Source organism: Artemia franciscana, chromosome 8 (assembly GCF_032884065.1).
Source record: "Artemia franciscana chromosome 8, ASM3288406v1, whole genome shotgun sequence".
NCBI lineage: Eukaryota > Metazoa > Arthropoda > Branchiopoda > Anostraca > Artemiidae > Artemia > Artemia franciscana.
In genome coordinates, this window is record NC_088870.1 from 9129804 (window position 1) to 9152594 (window position 22791).

General features: G+C 34.7%; 1 protein-coding gene across 1 annotated transcript; it reads right to left on the reverse strand.

Annotated features, from left to right (window-relative positions):
• Positions 1 to 121: 121 nt before the first annotated feature.
• LOC136029952 (tetratricopeptide repeat protein 1-like) lies at positions 122 to 21720 on the reverse strand. Its single transcript, XM_065708503.1, has 4 exons — positions 21471 to 21720; positions 15683 to 15862; positions 3936 to 4182; positions 122 to 302 (listed from the first exon to the last, which is right to left on the reverse strand). Exons 1-4 carry the CDS (start codon positions 21663 to 21665, stop codon positions 169 to 171), a joined length of 756 nt encoding a protein of 251 aa, XP_065564575.1. The 5' UTR covers positions 21666 to 21720; the 3' UTR covers positions 122 to 168.
• Between the last annotated feature and the right edge of the window lie 1071 nt (positions 21721 to 22791).

The following is a 22791-nucleotide window of genomic DNA, read 5'->3' on the forward strand; positions in this document are numbered from 1 at the left end:
CATTTATATATAAACATTTCAAACAGATATTTCATCTCAAAAATATTCGCCATGCAAATACTTGGTAAGTTGTTCGCTGTAGGAATTCTGGTAAAAATTAAAATTTTGACAGAGTGCCAGATTATTCATTAACATTTTATTTATAAGATAACAAAATAGTACACAAATTTATTCTTGTTCATTTGGGTTTTGAACCATGCTGACGGAATATGAATTTGTTACTGGATCACGATTCAGCCTAAAGTTATCAGTGGACATACCAAACGGCCTCAAAATCATATTTCCCAACTGCTTCAGCTGCCCTGAAGTATAAATTATAAAGATTATAATATGACTTGACATCTGTAACAAATGGACAATGAAAGGATTTTAGAAATTTTGACATGTTCAAACAAACCTGATTTTCCCTTTAAAAATAGATTAGTACCACAGCTTAGATACCAATACACAGTTATGAAAACTCCTATCTTGCCCATGAGAAGCTTTTAGTACAGAGCTCTGAACTCGGCGCCTCCTCGAAGCCCGCGCTCCGACTCCGACGCGTAGATCGTACTACAACACCATAGGCAAGAACCACAGCTTAGATACCAAAATACAGTTATGAAAACTCCTATCTTGCCCATGAGAAGCTTTTAGTACAGAGCTCTGAACTCGGCACCTCCTCCAAGCCCGCGCTCCGACTCCGACGCGTAGATCGTACTACAACACCATAGGCAAGAACCACAGCTTAGATACCAAAATACAGTTATGAAAACTCCTATCTTGCCCATGAGAAGCTTTTAGTACAGAGCCCTGAACTTGGCGCCTCTTCCAAGCCCGCGCTCCGACGCGTAGATCGTACTACAGCACCATAGGCGGGAACCACAGCTTAGACACCATTATACAGTTATGAAAACTCCTATCTTGCTTACGAGAAGATTTTGGTACAGACTGCCAGTTTCCTGTCTCCAGCCGCTAGAATCGCTACCGCGCACTGTGTCCCAAAAATAAATCCAGTTTTCATAACTGTATTGGTATCTAAGCTGTGATTAGTGCCTGTTGCGTAGTCAGCAAGGATACATTTATACAATTTTAATACTTTCTTTAGAACAAAATTTAGAGCAGTAGGTCCTGTATGGTTCAGGTGTTTTTCCGGATTTACCGCTCCCTTTATCCCAAATACGATCATTCGCTAAATAATTTTTGGACTTTCTCTCTTGTGTTATTTTTTTTTGTCTTTTTCTTTAGATGATTCGACTAATTTTTTCTCTCTTTGTACTTTTTTTTTCTTCCGTTGATAAAAGCTCCCGGACGCGGAGTTGAAATATTCGGACTTTTTCTTATTAATTAATATTTTGTTGTTGATTTATTTTCATTTCATTGTCATTAATTCATTTAAATTAAACCCCTTTTTCTCTCTTAATTCTTCGTAAGATCATTCGGTATCTTTTATCTTATGAAGCTACGCCGCTTCTGTAGAATTCTTTTGTTTTTGGGTTTTTCCTTGATACCCGCTGGCGAATACCTAATAGCTAAAAAAGGCTTATCACGTAAGGGACGGCTCCACGAATTTTACAGCAGCACAATATATTACGAGTTCAGTTCTGATAGGAGACGGTACATTTACTGGCGAAAAATGACCAAGGGAAGTTGCAATGTAAATTCTGAATGGAATGTCTTATCAAAAGCAAAATTCCCTGTAAACTTTTTAAAATAACCCCACAGAAAAAGAAAAAAAACTTGACTCCTCTTAATGCCTGCCTAAAAAGAATGACAAGGGTACATTTTTACCAGTACAAAAAAGAACTTTACAGCTTTGATCCGAAAAGGGAGCGATCCCAATATTTAACCAAGTGAAAATGAATACTTTTCCCTTTTTGGCATGAAATCCGGCTCCCACAGTGATATTTCACTCATATCAGAACACTAATTTACGGCCTTAAACTAGCTCCTATTAAAAAAAATGAATCAACCTATAAAACTCCCCCCAAAGGCAGGGCGAAACACTAAAAAAAAAAAAAATAGTGAATTTTCTAAGATATTAAGTGAACTTAATTACGACAGTCGAAATGTCATACAATCATTAGGATCGTGGTTTTGACAGTTGACTTAATGGTTAAAGGATTTTCTAAAACTGAAGTTTTCTATGACACGGAAGAGCCTTATTGCTGCCTTTCGTTGCTGAACGCATCCTTTTTCAACAGATTATTCTAGCAGTCAAGAGACAAACAAAATACTCTTGGTTGATAGGGGATTTGACCTTAAGAGGTCAGGTAGTGGGCTACTACCCGACCATAAAAGCCCCCTTACTCAAGGACCAGTCACTAGACTCCGACTAATGAAATAGAATTGTCCACAGTTAATGAATTACCTAGCCTCTAGTACCGAGAGATATTGCCAATCATGTGTCCCTTATTTTACTCGGTATTTTAATAATATTATCTTGACAAATATTTAATGTTTGATGCAGTTTATTTCAGGTATTTGCCTCTGAGTGTCTTTGAATGTACCAATCATTTATTTTTTTAATATTCTGCTATATTAATTTTTCTGTTGCCATTTATTTGTTTTTGATTTTTTTTTTATCCTCGTTTTGTATCTTCTTTTTTTTGTGCCACGACATGCTGAGTTTCTTTCTCTTTTCGAGAGAAGTTGCGTAATATTTCTGTAATTGTTATGTTCTTTTCTTTTTTTTCGATGTTAAGTTTTTTTTCTCTCAAGAACCATTAGAACAAAATTGGTGTATTTGTTAATAACTTCTTGGACCATTCTACCTTTCATTTTCAAATCTAAACAAATAAAAAAAAAAAAAAAATTATGAAATGGGTGAAAAATTTCAAAAAAGACAGAGGACAAAAAATCCAAATATTTCGACTTGAAATCCGGATGGCTTTATCAACAGTAAAAAAAATAGTGAAAATAAAATGACGAAAACAAAACTCTTAATTTAAATGAAAATCCAAAAACTACGTCATTAAGCACAAGATCAAGATGTCTACTATAGTATGTATATGTCTCAATTTATCTTCAGAATGGAACCCTAGAAATGAAGCAGGCTATTTATTTTAATCAATCTTGCTTATGACTTATGTAAAAATTTCCAAGATTAAATTAGCACATACATGGACACAGTTTAAGCAAACTTGCGTATTGAAAGGATCTTTTACTAATGAATTCATAATCAATTTATTTTTTAATCTCTTGACATTTTATGGCCCACATATATATTTATACATATATTATTTTTTTGCGTTTTTGATAGATTGATAGTTTTATATATTTTATATATTTTTACGGTTTTATTTTTTGCGTGTTTGTTTGATTGATGGTATTGATGGTTAGGATTTAATTTAAACGTTAGTTGACGATTTAAATCAAATCTGTTGATTTAATTTAGCAATCTTTAGTCGGTTCTAAGTATATAATTATTTAAAAAAATTATTGATGTTTTGTTTCTTGGCCCCGAAATTTAAACTCGGCCCTTTGTGGTTAGTGATAGCGATTTTTGAAATAAATATCTTCACTTTCTGAAACCAAAACCATACAAAGATTTCTAGTCTGCATAACTGCGTACAACACGAGAAAACAAAAACGTGTAAGCAAAACATGGCTGACATATTTAACAAGGAAATCACTATTATTTGAAATATAAAAAAGTACAGTTAGTGGTTTATATTTCTTATTTTTTCTAATAGAAGGAATCTCTTCCCCTCCCATTTTAAACAAAATATTTCAGTTACAATACCCACCGATTCACAACGAGAACACGGAAAAAAAAGTCTTAAACTCGACGTGATTGACTTAAAGGTTCTCAGTGAAATTAACTTAAGTCATGTTAATTAAATTGCCTTAGATTTAACTTAATGTTATTTAGTTCAATTAAATTCTAATTTGAATTCCTTGTTTAGTTTAATCACAACTGATCTTTTTTATTTAATAAGGAACAACATAGTCACCCATCACTTCTTCCATTTTTTTGTCTCTTTCTGTGATTTTCTCTTGTAATTCTTTATACATGGAAATGGCTTCTCGATTTAACGGCTCCATCTGCAAAACCAATCTCAAATCTTCAGAGGCATTTTCATAAGACGAGCCATCTTCAGCAGCCATATAACACGCCGCTCGTCTTAACCTCGGCTTCACATAAATTGGATTAAGGCTAATAGCACGTGTACAATCCTCTATTGCAGACTCTCTATAAGTCTGAAAGTAGTTTTTCAAAACCTTATGTCAATATTTCAGGGTACAAGAATAGGTCTGAAGATTAATGTTAAAAAGACTAGGACGCTAAGGCTGGGAATAGGTGAAGATGGAAAGGTTATGTTGAGTCATGTTTTATATTGCCAGTACATCTTTTTACCTTTTTATGGAATTTTATTGAAAACTCAGGGATAATCCTCGTGTTAACCTCGGCTTAAAAAAAATGGATTAAGGCTAATAGCACGTGTACAATCCCCTATTGCAGACTCTCTAAGTCTGAAAGTAAGTTTACAAAACCTTATATCAATATTTCAGGGTACAAGAATAGGTCCGAAGATTAATGTTAAAAAGATTAGGTCGCTAAGGCTGGGAATAAGTGACGATGGAAAGGTTATGTTGAGTAACGAGAAGATCGATCAAGTGGGTAGTTTTGATCAATCAAATAGACCTGAATTCAGAAATTCGAGAAGATTCATTAGATGAAAAACCTTTTTATATGGCAATTTCACTACAAAATTTATTTATTTATCTGAATGTAATATGTGAGGAGAATCTTATAAACAAAACAATAGTTTTCTAAATGGATGTTTGTATGCTTATTTGATGCTTGATGTTTATTTGAGGTAATTTTTGGTCCGCACAATTTGAACCGAAGGCTAATTCATATGTTTTATATCGTCAATACATCTTTTTACCTTTTTATGGAATTTTAATGAAAATTCGGGGATAATCCTCGTCTTAACCTCGGGTTCACACAAATTGGATTAAGGCTAATACTATGTGTACAATTCTCTATTGCAGACTCTCTATAACTCTGAAAGTAACTTTTCAAAACCTTATATCAATATTTCCACACAATAAGGCAGAAATAAATAAATAAATACATAGACATTGGTTTCAAGGACTTGATCAGCAATTCTGGACCTTCATTTCCATAAGGATTCAATTCAATTTCAATTTATTCAAAAAGAAAAGAAAACACATAACAACAATAATAATAAAGATCCTAGAAGCGAACTTGTTAAGGACCAAAACAACAAAAAATTGTAAATGAAAAAGAGAGAAAAGAAAAAAAAAAAGAAAGAGAAAACAAGGGTAATTAAAGCAAATTGAACAAACATTTAGAGAAATATAATATCAAGATTTTAGTACATTGTTATATAGCGTCCGAAAACTTGTGGATAGCCCGACACTGGAGGGTATTAAATTCCATTGAATTATAGATTTATAAATTGGGGATCGCTGGGCGGAACTAGAGATACACCTGGGGACAATGAAGGAACGGTTGGATGAACGGAGACAGTGGCCTTCAGAATTATTACTATTAAAATAAGATAATAAGTGGGGAGGAAGATTTTTATGGTAAGCGGAGTATGCAAGGGATAGATTTAACTTTTTGATGATTTGTTCAAAAGGGATAATACCAAAATCGGAGTACAAGTCCTTGGTGGGATATAGTCGTGGCAACCGAAAAACTGCTTTGACGGCACGGTTTTGAGCAGATTTTAATTTATTGGTAACTGAAGGATAAGTATTGCCCCATACAGATCCGCAGTATGAGATGTATGGGTAAATAAAAGAATAATAAAGGGTGACAAGGATATCGGGAGGAAGAAAATAATTCACACGATTAATTATACTTACCTGTCGCAAAATTATGGCTCTGATATAGGACACATGTGTTGCAAATGATAGGCAGGAGTCTATGTGGACACCAAGAAACTTGGCAACTTCGACCTGCGGGAGGAGATTAGTAGAATATTTTAGGCCAAGTGCTGGCTGAACTTCATTTTTTTTGTAAGGGGTTTGAAATAATACCACCTGACTTTTCTTGCTGTTAATGGTCATGCAGTTAACGAGACACCACTCCTGTACTCTATTCAGAAGGGTTTGAGTAGAGGTGACGACGGATGGTAAATTAGGACCGGTGATGAAAAAGTTGCTATCATCAGCAAAAAGTACTGGGTGCACTGATGGGCCCAGGTCCGTAATCAAATCATTAATATAAAGGAGGAAAAGTATTGGACCAAGAACAGAGCCCTGTGGGACGCCCCTCCGGACAGGTAGGGGATGTGAAGACACCCCGCCCAGTCTCACACTCTGTACTCTACCAGAGAGATAAGAGCCGAACCATGAGAAAGGAACTCCGCGAATCCCTAGGTTATTGAGTTTACTTAATAAAACACAGTGATCAACCATGTCAAAGGCCTTTGAAAAATCCAGAAATAAGCCCAATACAGTATTTTTAAGGTCAAGTTGGGAACGTATAAACTGTGTGGCGTCTATTAGTGCATGAGCAGTTGAAAATTTGGCACGGAAGCCATATTGATGAGGAGAAATCAACGAATCTGATGAATGATTCCCAAATACAAAGGGAGAAAGACGTCGGAATATAATTCTCTCGAGCACCTTAGATATAACTGGGAGAAGTGAGATTGGACGATAATTACTTATCTCAGACGGATCGCCTTTTTTATGAATCGGGATAACAATTGCTGATTTAAATATTTCTGGGAAGACTCCATTGGTCATAGACAGGTTTGCTATGTGCACAATGGGTTCACAAATATAGGAAGATACGGTCCTAAGAAGCTTATTACTTATGCCAAAGAAGTCAGGTGTACTACTATTAGAGAGAGATTCGATAACTTGAAGCACCTCTTTGCGATCAGTTGGAGAGAAAAACATGGATCTGGGATTCTTACTAGGGTGTACTGATTGTGAGAAGGAACAGGAGTTAGCATTTGGAATATTAGTGAAATAATTATTAAAAGCATCCGGTACTAAAATTGGGTCAATTAATCTGCCACTGATGTCCCTAAGGTTAATAGGAACAGATCTTGAATTCCTTTTTTTTGAAAGGATTTCATTTATTGTAGACCAAATTTTTTGCAAGTTCCCTTTGCAGTGAGAGATTTTTGAATAATAATAATTTTTCTTTGCTTCCCGGATGAGTTTGGTATATATGTTTTTGTATTTTTTATAATTAGTCAGGTCAATAACGCTACTGGTTTTGCAAGCTAACTTATATAGGTCATTTTTTCGGTATGAAGAGATTATCAGGCTATTTGACATCCAGGGGCGTATATGGGTAGTTTTTCGGTTCGATTTACGAACTGGAAAGGTTGAACTAATAAGATCACTCAATCCCTGTGTAAAACTACTTGTGGCTGAATTAACATCCTGACAATCCAAAGTCTTGGACCAGTCGAAGGATTTCAAACAATCCGTGAACCGGTTCATATTCACAGTATTATATATTCTATTAGACGTAGGGGTATTAGTTCTACGGGGTTGAGTAGCTGATAGGGAGGGTAAGGAAAGATAGATTGGAAAGTGATCTGACAGGTCAGAAAATATTATTTTGGAGGACAGGTGGTTTCCCAGGGAAGTGGATACAAAAATGTTATCAATTAAAGTAGCGGTAGACCTCATGGGATCAACTCTAGTAGGAAAAAGGATTGTGGGAAGAAGACCACTTGAGGTAAATGTTTCAAAGAAGGTATCACTATCATTGTTATTGCTAACATTTAATAAATTACAATTGAAGTCCCCAAAAACTATTGCCTTCTTTTGTGGTAAATTAATAAAACTAGAAAAATCATCAAACTGATTACAAAAGAAAGGTGTCGGAAATGAGGGTGGTTTATAAAATAACGAAAAAATAAAAGAATTCTCGTCTACACTTATGTCGACGATTATTGAATAAACGCATCTATTATTTATAGGTTGCGAGAACAAGAATTCACAATCTAATAGTCTGGTGAATTTTAGACTTGATCGGATGTAAAGAGAAATGCCACCAGAGGACTTGGTTAATTTTCTTTCAATATGAATAGCTTGAAAGCCAGTGAGGGAAAATTCATTAGTATCATCAATTTCTGAAAGCCACGTCTCCGTTATTCCAATTACGTCGAAAGGGCAGTAACCATTTGTTAAAATTAAATCTTTAAAATTAGCCCACTTATCCCGTATGCTTCTGATATTAAAGCAAATTACATTAAGTTTGGTCTCTTCCATTAGCTTAGGTTTCACATTTTTCACAAAATCAAAAGTGTCGAGATATTTACAGTTAATTTGGTTTAAAGGGCTATCGGGGCTAGCTAAGGTGTTGGTGGACAGATTATTTTGGTCATCGTAATAATTAAAAACAACATTATTGCACAGTGACAAATTATTAAGAAACGTAAAATCTTGTAAAGTACTTGTACTTGTGTTTGTTTGACTGTTCATTTCTTAAGCAGTAGTTTCTGTGCTTCTGGACATTTATACGAATAACAGGGGTGGTCGGAGGAGCCACAGAGAGCACATTTCATGACAAGTTGACATGGGTTTTCTTTGGAGTTCTGGTGGTCACCAGCGCATTTAGAGCATCTCGGGGAAGCTTTACAGTTATTTGCAGTATGGCCGTAGCACTGGCATTTGTAGCACTGGGTAGGCAAAAACTTGTACTCAGTTATAGGTAGACGCTCGTAACCAATAACAAGGGGATTCTCAGTGGCATAGTTTAGGTGGTCACGTGACTCAAACTTTAATCGAAAAGACCTCGTACTTCCTAACTGAACAACTTCTATACAGTTATTAGCGAGATCGCATAGGTCACTTTTAGATGTTCCGTCAGGCACTCGGCGTACTATACCGAAAAAGGCAGGACTCTTCACTTTAGCATTAATGGATTGGTCTCCTTTGCTTAATGCATCTGCCAAAGTATTGGCGGCACCCTTGTCCGACAGAACTACTTGCCATGCATCCCTCCTAGGCCTCAAAACAACTATGCTTGAACTGACACCCCCACAAGCTTTATCCAGGAAATCTTTTCGAGCGTCAGGATTATTCAAGTTTTTTGGTGGATTTTTCACAATAACTGAATAGGACGGTTTTGCGGGTGGGGGAGGTTTCATATCAGGAATAGTTTGCACGACTGACCTTGCTTTATGGTGCTCAGCGAAGCTTTTAAATTCCATGTAGAGTTCATTAACCTTTCGAGTTAACGTAGCTGTTGTCTCCCCTGGCACACATGGGACCTGATCTGGCTCGAAAATCAGATACTGAGGTAGGCTGATCTTTTTCTCATCACAAAGATCAAAGGCTCGAACCATATCACTAACATTATCAGTCACTTTGGGGCGCTCAGTTACCCTAGTAATAGAGGCGTCAGCCCACAAAATCTTCTTTGCTTCAATTAACATATCTCCTTTGAAAAAATCGCAAGCAATTTTTACAATATTATCAGCTGAACAACCTGCATTTCTAGCCCGTGAAATGAAATTCAACACGGGATTCAAGACAAGTCTTTCACCTGGCATCATCCGGTGAAATGATCAAATTTCATCAAAATTCGTGGGCGGGGCCACAATAGTTGTCAGTAAAAGCAATAGCAAATCAGGTAGCAATACTCACAAGATATATATTCAGAAGTTGCGTACACAATTTTAATTATCCAAAATCCAATTATTCAAAGCAAATTGTTCACAGCACGTTACACAACTTAAATAGTTCCGTACACGATGTTAATTATCCAATTATCAAAAGCAAATTGTTCACAGCAAACCCCCCTAATGTGTAAATATATAACCCAAATTTGTTTCTGAAACATTAAATTTGATTTTACTTTGGTATAGTTAATTAGAATTGAGTGTCAGAGAAACATATTAGAAGACAATTAAATAGGGGGTATATCATACAAGTACACAATGAGCAAAGTAGAGTTTTGAACAGTAGTTCTTCATATGGAACTGCCAAAAAATTCTTGGCAGCAATTACCACTGGCACACTCACGCAAGTCTAAAATATTAACTTAAAAAAACCCTAAAATAGTTTGGTCTGCTACATTTTGCTGGCATTATATTCAGTTAGATGGATCCACCCAAGATTATTGCAAAGGTGTCCTGACACGATGGAAAAGCATCCAGAAGGTGTAGAAGCGTACACATCTTTCTTGTTTATGCAAAACTGAGAAGAATTTAGGAACCCTAAGGAGTATGAACCATGGATGAATATTAAAAGTTGATTGCACAATGACAGGAGCATATAAAAGGAGTCATTGATCATGTAGGCACATTGACTGTATAGTCTATAGAGATCAAGGAGCGTCCAGGAAGTGAAGCTGACTGTATAGTGTGATTATCAGTAAAGAGGAGCACATAATATATATAATGAACATAGAGAATTCAGGATACGGGTGTTGGTGTGAAGCTTGATTGTCTATAGACTGTAGATGATCATATAGAAGAAATTGTGCATCATAGTGAGTTGATAGCAATCAATTACGTAGGAGCACAACCCGTCGGGCAGGAGAGTGTATGACTCAATTGTCCATAAATCCTTGAGGAGCCTAAAGGAGAAATCAGAGAGATTTATTGATTGTGACTAGTGAGCATCAAGGATGTGAGCAAAAGAGTGTTGAGCTTGATTGTCTACAAGTCACAAGGAAGAAATCCCAGATCACAGAGGAGCACTGTGTGCATCACATTTTCAAGACTTCTTCGCTAAAAATGGTACTTTTGGCACTACTCAGTTTCGGTTGTAGATCCAAATGAAGATTAGCCCAGTCGTTTAAATAAATTAGTTTAAAGGGACTGACTGAAAGCATCTTGCTTTGTTTCAACATCTATCACAGGAGTACTGTCCATTTTATGTATCTGATTTCATTAAATTGCAAGAAAGTACCGATTGTCTAGCCTCTACAGTTCTTATGGAAAGTATAGACTGATGAGTATGACATCGTGTTTTGGAAAGCTGTATATATTCCGTGACTGGGGCCAAAAAGGATGATCGATGGTTGTTCTCGAGACAGATCTTGCACAGGAGGCTCCTATATTTTTTATAGGAGCATGGTTTTGTCGTGTCCTGTCTTTTTTTTTTTAATGCTATTTATTTCAATATATTGCAAGAAAGTACCAAGTGTATAGCTTCTGCAGTTCTTATGAAAAGAGTGGACTGATTTAATTGACGTTGATATTTTTGAAAGCTGTATTCATTTCTTGCCTGGGCCAAAAAAGGATGGTCGATGCTTGTTTTTTAGACAGACCCTACAGCATGGGAAGATCCTGGACCTGCTACAGCAGCAGAGTTTTATCCTTTTTTTTTTTGCTTTCGGTTTCAGTATACTGCCAGAAAATGCCAAGTGTCTAACCCCTCCGGTTCCTGTGGAAAGCGTGGATTGATGAACATGACATTATATTTTGGAAAGCTGTAATATGTTTCTTGCCTGGGGCCAAAAAAGAATGGGCGATGCTTGTCCTTGATGCAGAACCTACATCATGGGAGGCTCCTGGACCTGCAAGAGAAGCATAGTTTTGTCCTTTTTTTATGCTGTCGATTACAGTGTATTACAGGATAGTATCAAGTGTCTGCAGCCTCTTCATTCCTTGTGGAAAGTGTGGAAAGATGAATATGGCATAATATTTTGAAAATTTATATATTTTTTTTGCGGCCAAAAAAAGGATGGCCTTTGCTTGTCCTTCAGGGAAACCTAGACCGTGGGAGCTAAAGTGAAGGTTTATGTTTTGCGTCAGATAGGACCATCTGAAGTTGTTCTGTCGAGTCTTTGTTTCTTTCAGGCATTAAATAAAAAAAAACTAGTTTTTTTTTAACTGAAAGTAAGGAGCGACATTAGAACTTAAAACGAACAGAAATTATTCCGTATATGAAAGAGACTGTCCCCTCCTCAACGCCCCGCTCTTTACGCTAAATTTTGACTTTTTCTCACAACTCTGCTTTTTAAAACAATAAAAAAAAACTTTAGCGCAAAGAGCGTGGCGTTGAGGAGGGGACAGCCCCTTTCATATACGGAATTGTTTCTGTCCGTTTTCAGTTTTAACGTTGCTCCTTACTTTCAGCTAAAAAAAAAAAATTTTTTTATATAATTTCTAAAGGTTTATGAATTAATGCATGTTTTTAATTTGGCTCACCGTATACGAATAATTAAAACCAAATTTTTATGTTAATTTTACTTTTTTTTAAACTAATAATAAGCCAAGTTTGATTTTCGTTCCAGTTGTTTAAGGACGACTCCTGAATCGCAAAGGTTGTTTAGTTAGAATATTAACCTCTTTTAAAAGTTAAAAAAGAAACTTTAGTGCAAGAGCGAGCTATTGACAAGAGGCAACACCCCTTATATACATAATATTTTCTGTTCGTTTTAAGTTTTAATGTTGCTTCTTACTTTCAGTAGAAAAAAACATATTTTTTTTTAATTGCCGATCGATTATTAAATAATGTCGGGAAATCGAAATCCAGCCCCACCACCACGGAAAATCCCCCCCCCCCCCCCCGAGAAATTTCTCTATGGAAAGATTCTCCAACATAACTTAAATTAGTGATATTTGCGGAACTAATTTTGTAAGGCATAGTAACAGAACGGCCAAAGAGGTCGAAATTATTGTTATAAAAATGAAAGTAACAAGTTGAGTAATTCTCAAATGACCAAAATGAATGAAAGAAAAGATCTTGAAAAGACATACGTAATAATTTATATTCGTTTTAAGTTTTAATGTCATTCCTTATTTTCAGTTGAAAAAAAACTTGTTTTTTTATTATTTAATAGCAACCACAAGCCAAAGATATACAATATCTTTGGTTAATTATCACATAAAAATCATACTTACGAAGCTGCTTCAGATAATATTAAATGCTAACATTGGCCAGAAAACCACAAACAAATTATTGCTTATACCGGCCCTTATTTAAGAAAATTCGAACTTTAGTGTAAAGAGCGAGGTTTTTACGAGGGGGCAAACTTCATTATATATGTGATATGAGGAGGTTCGCCCCCTCGTCAGTAACTCGCGCTTTACGCTAAAGCTCGAATTCTGTTCCTATTCTTTATGAATGACCCCTGAATCACAAAGGCCGTTTAGTTAGAATAATTAGCTCTTTTGAAATTACTAAAACATTTTAGCGTAAAGAGCGAGGTAAAGACGAGGGGACGAACCCCCTCATTTACGTAATAAATGCAGGGAAATCCAGCGCCCACTTCACGGAAATTCTCTTTCCCCCACGAAAAATTCCTCCATGGAAAGATTCTCCCACGTAACCAAATCCCCCAGATCCCCCACTAAAAAAATCCCCCTGAAAACGTCTGTATACTTAGCAATAACCAATACTATATGTAAACAATGGGCAAAGTTCATAACTTGCAGCCCTTCCCCCAGGGAGTGTGGGGGATTAAGTCTTCCTCAAAGACATAGTTATTATATATTTCGACTCTTCTGAACAAAATGACAATCTCAAAATTTGGATCCGGTGACTTTGAAAAAAAATGAGCGTGGGAGAGGGCCTAACTGTCCTCCAATTTTTTTGGTCACCTAAAATGGGAAACTAGAACTTTTAATCTCCGTTCGAATGGGCTATTCGATTTCTTTTTCTCGTTTCTTTTTTTATGGCACTTGGTATTAACCAAGTGACATATAGCAATTTCAGAGTTCAGTTTTCATTCAGAGTTCAAGGAGTTAACAACAAAACCAGATTTCATTTTTTTCGGATCTCTCGCGAAATTCTAGGAGCAATGAGTCGATACGATCACCCCTTGGGAAAACATACAAAAACAAACAAATAAAACGCATTCATGATCTTCCTTCTGGCAAGAAATACAAAATTCCATATTTTTGTAGATGGAAGCTTCAAACTTCTACAACAGGGTTTCTGAATGTGCTGAATCTGAGAGTAAGTAAGTAAGTAAAATATTTATTACCCGTATTTTTCACATGGAACAAAACGGAGTACAATGAAAAAACAAATAAAAGAAAAGAAAAAAAAGAGAAGAAAAACGGAGAGAAATTTAAGACACAACATGGAAAAATACATAATCAAGAACTGTAGAAATGTTTAAGCCAGGGGTGGTTCCATTTTGCCTGGAAATTAGAAATCAACTGGTTTACCGCGATACTGGGGTCTGCAATCCTATGTTTATCAATCATCTATGTATTTCTCGTCCACAAGGGGCATCGCAGCAGGAACTTCGCGAACCTAAAATAAAGGGACCGGAGCTTGCGTTTTTGGGTGTCAGTTAATAAATTCCAAAATGGCGCGATATATAAAATATGTGGCAGAGCGACAGCGTTATACATATTGGCGAGATACTTTTGGCATAAGAGGAGTCTGCTGGCAACGATAGACCCATACGCGGTGCGGAGTTTTTTCTCGACGTGTTTGACGAGCAGTAGACAAGTTTCATTAAGGTTACAGCCTATGGGTAGACCCAGATACACGACAAGAGATGAAACGGTAATTGACTCGCTACCCAGTAGGAGGTGTTCAGGCTGAGAAGGACTATCGTTGAAAAAAAGAATTGCAGATTTAGAAGTATTGAAAGCCAGGCCGATTTTTCGGTATTCATCACGCAGGATCGAGAAATTCGATTGCAGACCCCTAATAGACCGACTTGCAAATTCGATTGCAGACCCCTAATAGACCGATTTAATAGATCGTCCGCGTATGTAAGTAGCGACACATTTATATTCTTGGAGATACATGAAACATTTACACATGCCTGGGCATTTAAAACAGAGTGTGATGAGCAGGGTTTCTGAATGTGCTGAATCTGAGAGTGTGATGAACAGGGTTTCTGAATGTGCTGAATCTGAGAGTGTGATGAACAGGGTTTCTGAATGTGCTGAATCTGAGAGTGTGATGAACAGGGTTTCTGAATGTGCTGAATCTGAGAGTGTGATAAACAGGGTTTCTGAATGTGCTGAATCTGAGAGTGTGATGAACAGGGTTTCTGAATGCGCTGAATCTGATAGTGTGATGTTCATTAAGGTTCTATGACTTTTAGATGATGTTTCCCCTTTTTTCAAAAATAAGGCAAATTTTCTCAGGCTCGTAACTTTTGATGGGTAGGATTAAACTTGACGAATCCAAGGATTTTAATGTGTATGATTGGAGAAGCAAAGACAGTCAATGGCCCTAATGTGCTTCCAAATTTGTAGCAGAAAGGTAGAAATGTTGCACCTTCTTTGAACAGGAATCAGAGAAAGATTTGCAACCTGTCATCACTTGAGAGTCAAAGTAGATGAATTTTCTTGATCAATCTTTGAAATTTTCTTTGGAGGTCTTCAGGATCTTACTGGGTGAGATTTGCATCTTTTCTTTAGGATAACTCTAACAGAGGAGAGGGGGAGGCAGCTGCCACCCCTTGCCAGACATACCCATGTCTTTGTTTTTGATGTCACCCCACCAAAAACATGTAAAGCGCACAATGTGCAATGTCAAAAAGCAATAACATCTGTAGAAAAAAAAACTGACCAAAATCTGAAGTTTACCCTCCCTTTCCAGTAAAATTTTTCGCAGGCCTAGAAAGCCCTAGAAAAGTCTTGTGCAGGCTTGACCCCCCATCCTAAAAAAGTCTTGGCAAGAGCTCATTGTACAACTTACTATAATTGAAATTGTACTTGTGATTTGAACTAAATCATCATGAGGCCTACTAATAGATTTTTCACACACCTTGAATGGCATTAGAATTGTGTTGCTTTTGAAAAACACATTAAATAAATATACTTACATAGTGGAGCTTCAATTTGGCAGTGGCTCTATTGGCATAGAGTATGGAAATATCTGGCTTGAAAAAGAGTGGACATGTCTTCAAAGCCTGTGTGTAAGAATTGCATGCTGCCTGATAATCAGCAGATTTGAAAAATGTATTAGCAACAGCTTTCAGTTCTAAAGCTTCTTGATGTTTCTTCTAAAAAGACAAAATAGCTTTCTAAAATAGCTTTCTTCTAAAAAGACAAAATAGGTTATTAAGTTGTTTATCATTTTTTTTTTCACAGAAAGGAGATTTTCTCTTATTTAGAATGAAAAACAGCCCTCTACACCAATTACCTTTGATCATTCTGCAGACAACAATCTTCAAGATTAAGACTACATCTGACTCCCCTTAATGTAAAAACAAGTAAAGGATATGAAACTGGACTTTATGGTCCCTACTGGTGATACTGATATTTGTTTCTTTGCCCTTCAGTCAGGAAGTGCAATGGGGGGATGGAGACATCCATTCTTTGCTTGCAAACATTCTTCCTGTTTACATGCCCTGGATCCCTCCAGGTGCTCATTTAGAGCTGGATCAACAAAAGCAAAGCTTAGAGAGTCACATAACTGACAGTTGTTCTAAACCAAATAATCTGCAATATAAGGACTCCAACTGCCATCCCTAAGGAGGGAATTACAAAGCTTATTTTAAGGGAGGGAGGGGGTGTCATGGGACAATATTATTCAGCCTATAATAAAGCATCTGAAAAGATGCTTTTCAAGGTTAAAGAAAAAGGATCACTTTTTTCCATTTTTTAAAAGAGGATTTTGTTTACTATGAAACAGCCCATTCCTTTTTTTCTTAGCTTAATGACAATATGCAACCAAGATTAACTCACAGAGGAGAGTATTGGCACATAAGGCTTATGAAACTTCAAAAACTTCTTAAAATACTTGTGTCATTTAAAAAAAGAGTTTCCCATTAGCTAGAAAAAATCTAAGGTAGCATTCCCAAAGAAAATTATAACTCGATATTTGTCAATCTAGCATTCTAAAACATTAACTAACAAAATTGGTAATCATTTTTTGTATTATAGGCCCATAATACAAAAAAAACGATTCTAGGGTTCATTACATCCTGTTCATTCAGAGATTGCTGCACAATTGAATATTGCAGTCTGGAAAGGAATTTAAATTGTATTTATATACAATCTCTCCATTACCCCTCAGAATACAATAGAGTAGGCTAGTGGTAAAAAATTCAATTCGAAAGTAGAGGAACTTTAAAAGAGGAAAAACTTATAAAGATTTCACTACAAATATATTAGAGCAGGGTCATTGTGAAGTTGAAATCATCTGTGAAGATGAAAAATATATGAAAAGACCAATGTTTTATTCAATTATCCAAAGTTAAACATATGAAGCATGTAACATTAGGAATAGAAGATAATACCTAAACTGCAAAAACTCTTTGAAATGAAAAAAAATTAGGCCCCCACACAAGTCAATGGTGAGTATACTAAATATTTGAATATAAAACAAAAAAGAAAATAATAATACAAGTCTTTGAAACAGGCATTTTTAAATCATTTTCACTGAGTAAATGAATGGTGTTTAATATTGAATGCCTATATAAAGAAATATAGGAGCATAAGGAAAATTAACATGGGATAATCCTTTCATTTAAAACAAAATATAGTAAAAAAGATGCATTAAAGAGGGAAAAACCCAGAAAAGTTAGTTCCAGTTTTATGTAAATTTTCTGTACATTATAAATTAATGTTTCTTTTTCTCGCTCCAAGTACAATTAAAACATAATTAAAAAGAAGAATTAAAAAACAATTTAATGCAATTAAAACTGCAATTCTTATTACCAAAACTTTTGCTAAGGTAAATAATTGCATCTTTACTATAATTATATGCTATGCACAAGTGAAGCCAAATAAAATTATAGTTAAAATAGTTTTTATGGCAGCATTTTCATGTGACTGCATTTCAGATTATAGTACAATTTAGTTTCAAATGGTCAATAATTTATTGGTAGAACTAGCCAAATTTTATTTGGCCTCATGAATAAATAATTAACATGAAATAATCACAAATAATAAATAAACTCAAAAACTAAATAAATGGTAACACTCTGCTGCAGTGGCTCATCTGAAAGAAAAACAAGAATAATAGTCTGCCATTAATTTCCCAATAAATACCTTTTCTAAATAGAACGGTTGTTGTCCTGGTGTAAGTGCCCATCCCCTAATGGTGCAAGATATAACCCTAGTTTATACATAAAATTTATAAAAAAGCACTAACTAATGAAATTCTTGCCTTATAATTATTTAAAAAACAACATTTTCCACAAGAGAAGTTCACCAACAAGTAAAGAGCTACATTAAACCAAAACAAGCAGAAATAACTCAAATAGTTCAAGCATGAAACAAATATAAACCACTATCAATAAAAAAAAATTAAACCCAGAATGAACAGAAATTACATTAACCAACTGAGTCAAAATTAAAACAAACATAAATTATTACAAACAGGTAGTAGGACTAATGCCTCCTAAGCCTTCTAAAGTCATTTGCAATTTACTGAAAACGATTTTTAATCTGAGCTATGTGTTATTATCTGTCATGACATCAACAAAAAAGAAAGAAAATCCCCATAACAACCAAGATTACAAAAAAGAACCGATTAAAGTAGCTTGAGAGTTTAATAAATATTGACTCTCTTTTACAAAAAAACTCAACTATTTTTTATTTACAAAAATTATAAAAGAGAAAATGTTTAAAATGTATTTTCTTTCTATTAAATAACCAATGATGTTTTGGTAACAACCAAGATTACAAAAAAAAGAACAGATCAAAGTAGCTTGAGAGTTTAAATAAATATTGACCCTCATTTATGAAAAAACTCAACTATTTTTTATTTACAAAAATCATAAAAGAGAAAATGTTTAAAATGTATTTTCTTTCTATTAAATAACCAATGATGTTTTGGTAACAACCAAGATTACAAAAAAAAGAACAGATCAAAGTAGCTTGAGAGTTTAATAAATATTGACCCTCATTTATGAAAAAAACTCAACTATTTTTTATTTACAAAAATTATAAAAGAGAAAATGTTTAAAATGTATTTTCTTTCTATTAAATAACCAATGATGTTTTGGTAACAACCAAGATTACAAAAAAAAGAACAGATCAAAGTAGCTTGAGAGTTTAATAAATATTGACTCTCATTTACAAAAAACTCAACTATTTTTATTTACAAAAATTATAAAAGAGAAAATGTTTAAAATGTATTTTCTTTCTATTAAATAACCAGTGATGTTTTGGTAACAACCAAGATTACAAAAAAAGAACAGATTAAAGTAGCTTGAGAGTTTAATAAATATTGACTCTCATTTATGAAAAACTCAACTATTTTTTATTTACAAAAATTATAAAAGAGAAAATGTTTAAAATGTATTTTCTTTCTATTAAATAACCAATGATGTGTTGGTCTTTAGAAGGCAAAGTAGACATTTACCATACTCCTGTTTGGGGCAAGTTGGTTCAGTTATTTATTGTAATTTCTGTTTGTTTTAGGTTTCATTATTCATTGATAATCATTTATGTCTGTTGCATGTTAGAATTATTATTTGACTTTTTCCTGCTTATCTTCAGTTTAATGCAACTATTTACTTTTCTCTGAAAAACTTATTTTGTGGAAGATTTTCAAATATGTTTCTGTGTGTTTTTAATGGATATGTTTTTTTTTATTCGTTAGTAGAAACATTTTTTAAATCATTTTTGGTGTTCATCTTGAGAACCAAGATTTTGGCTGGCTAATCATATTTTGAAATAATTAATAATGGTTTTTAATAATAGTTGTACTGTAGAACATTGGATGCATGGGTAAGGGGAATATTATTCAAATAAATTGATTAAAAATCTGCATATTCTTTGGGAGTATAAATTACTAAAAAATTTTGACCCCATTATGTTACAGCCATCAGTATAGACACATATTAACCAACCCCTCCCCTCAACATTCCTTGGAAGTTTCAACTTAATTCTCTTTGCTGTTACTGGGGAGTGTCCTTGGACCACTTCTCTTCATTCTTTTCATCAACAGTATAAGCACTGGTGTTGCAAGCACAACAAATTATCTGCAGACAATACCAAGCTGTACAAAAAGTAACAGGCTATACAGACATCCCATTGCTGCAGAAAGACAACCACAAGCTGACAAAAAATTTCCAAGATCTTGGTTTGAATAATAACCCTATCAAATCAAAAGTCCTGTGGATAGGAAAGAGGAAAGATTTCCCAGAACCAAAGTTTACAATGGTAAACAAAACAGGATCAACAATACTTTTAGAGCTTGTAGACTCTGAACAAGATCTTGGCATTGTACTTGACTTCCAGCTTAAGTTCTACGGTCAAACTGAGAAAATAGTTGCCAAAGCTACTCAATTAGTTGGTTTAATTAGACAAAGCTTCAAATATCTTGACTTTCACCAAACTCTACAAAGGACTTGTCAGACCAACCATTGAATACAGAAATATCATCTGGGGCCCTAACTATAAATTAAACTCTGCTGAACTTGAGAAAGTGCAAAGAAAAGCAGCAAAGCTTCTGCCAGAACTCAAAGATTTGAGCTATGAAGACAGACTATGCCAACTACAGCTACCCTCTCTAAAATATAGGTGTCAACGCAGATATCAGATAATAATAATGGAAGGAAACATGATAATCTGATTCATAGATAGGCTGTATCCTACATATTATAAAGCAAGTAATTGATTGCTTTAGTGTTTCATTTTAGCTTTTAAATATTCTTTAAGCTATATATTGGATGACCAGGGAGGATACATTTTGTATTCACCTTGTCTCTGTTACTTATGGGAATCTTTATTTTCACCAACTGATGCATAAGGCCAGTGACTAGGCTATATCCTACCCAATGAGGGAGGGGGCAGTTTCTACCCAATAATGTGGACAAAAAATTATCATATATTCCATGTCTCTTGTCAATCTAGAAATGGAGCCCTCTTACCCCCCCCCCCCCCCAATATAAATGCTGGAGATTTGCCCCTATGAATAACCAAGTATACTAAGAAAAACCTATGAAAGTGCATCCCTTAGTTTTTTCATTTTTATCTATCATAATAATAATAAAAAAAGAGGTAAAATTCTAGTTAATTGACATCTTGCTATCTTGGAAAGGGTTTAGGTTAGGAAAATGAAACTTTCAGGGATGGGTCTATAGGCTAAAGTATGTCCTAGGAAGGTATTTTAAAGTACACACCTCTACTCCTTCTCCCTCTAGAGGGCCCTGAAATTTGTCTACATGATAGGTCTATAACCTATTGAAATTTTGACAAAACAACATTTTACCTTAAATTTTAATTACTAGTTGCTTTTTCTCTGCCTTTAGTTCTGAAAATGCAATTCCTGTTATTTGAGTAGAATTTTGAGCCATATCAATGTTATTTTTCAAAATTTAGGAAATGTATTTGCATATCTTCAAAGCCTTATAAAATGGAATTAAGCAAAGTTATGAAGCTGAAAACAATTTTGTTGTACTTCAATTAAGCGGAAGATCTATTTTGCAAGGTTTCAATTTTATAACACACATATTTTTAAAGGTCATCAAAGGTCAGGGCCCTTTAGAGGGAGAAGGAGTGGAGGTAGTGACTTCAAAATACCTTCCCAGGACATACTTTGGTCTGTAGATTTATCCCTGAAAGTTTCATTTTCCAAACCTAAACCCTTTCTGAGATAGCAAGAAGTCAATTAACTAGAATTTTACCAAAAAGGCAATATCTACCAAAACCTACAAATTTTAATTCTTCACTGTAGTCTTTTTCCAGGTTTCTTATTTTAATCATTTCTTCTTCTGTTTCTTGTTCAATTTTGGGGATCTCATCCTCTATAGGGCACCCCTCTGAAAAATCTTCACTGATTTCATTAGATTCCAATGAAACCTCTCCTTCGACGGTAATGATAGCTGGCTCTTTTTCATTGTCCTCCATATTTTAAATTCTATCCAAACTTTTCGCGTTTTTCGATTTTGAATTTTACTGCGAAATTCTATAATTAAAACCCCTCTGAGTGAAATAATAGTAAATGAAATTCTTTGAAAAACCTTTATTAAAAGTAATTTAATCTTAACCAAAGTAATTTACATGAAATATTTGAGAGATCAATAAATTTTGTTGAAGAGGCTTTGTGAGGAATTTAATTTTATTAAAGTGTCTCCCGATATTCGATACGTTTATAATTCTATCGGCTCTCAGCCATATTTGCAACACAATAATAAACTGAAAAGGTAAAACAGCTTTAAAAGGTTGATTGCTTGGCTCGGTTGGATTTTAGATCACAAATTGTGCTTGTCTAAAATTGATACCTATCATTTTTTTAAGTAAAGAATCCTTGCGTGGTTTTGATGGAGTTTGTAACAAAGCATGTCTTAGGCTAGGCTATTTTTCTTTTCTCTCAGTCTTTTTCCTAGTTTGTCTTTTTTTTACTTTTGTTGGGGCAAAATTATAGTTTAGCTACTTTTTGCTCTCTTGGAAAGGGACAGGTTAGGAAAATGAAACTTAGAGGTGAGTCTACAGACTAAAGTAGGCCTATGTCATGGTAAGGTATTTTGAAGCAGCCCATGTACCCTCATTTTTTCTTCTTCTAGCCGGCAGTGTTCTTTTAAGATATTTTGTGTTATAAAATTGAAACTATGCAAAACAGATCTTTGGCTTAAATGAAGTAGGCTACAAGAAAACTGTTTTCAGCTTCACAACTTTCCAATTTTGAGGTTTCAAAGATCTGCAGATATATTTTCTAAATATAGAAAGAAAACTCAGGTTACAAGAACCACTTTTGGTAAAATAATAGTTAATTGACATCTCACTATCTTGGAAAGGGTTTAAGTTAGGAAAATGAAACTTTCAGGGATGGGTCTACAGGCCAAAGTAGGGCCTAGGAAGGTATTTAAAGTGGTAAAACTGGTGCAAACAGTATTACTGGCTTTCTTATAAAGTGAGTATACCACTTGATGCCTTTTTTAATGCTGTTTACAAATATAATAATTGCTTCTACTGCAAATTCAGATTTAAGCACTTTTTGACCTCTTAAAAATGACCTGTATATGGGGTCTTTACA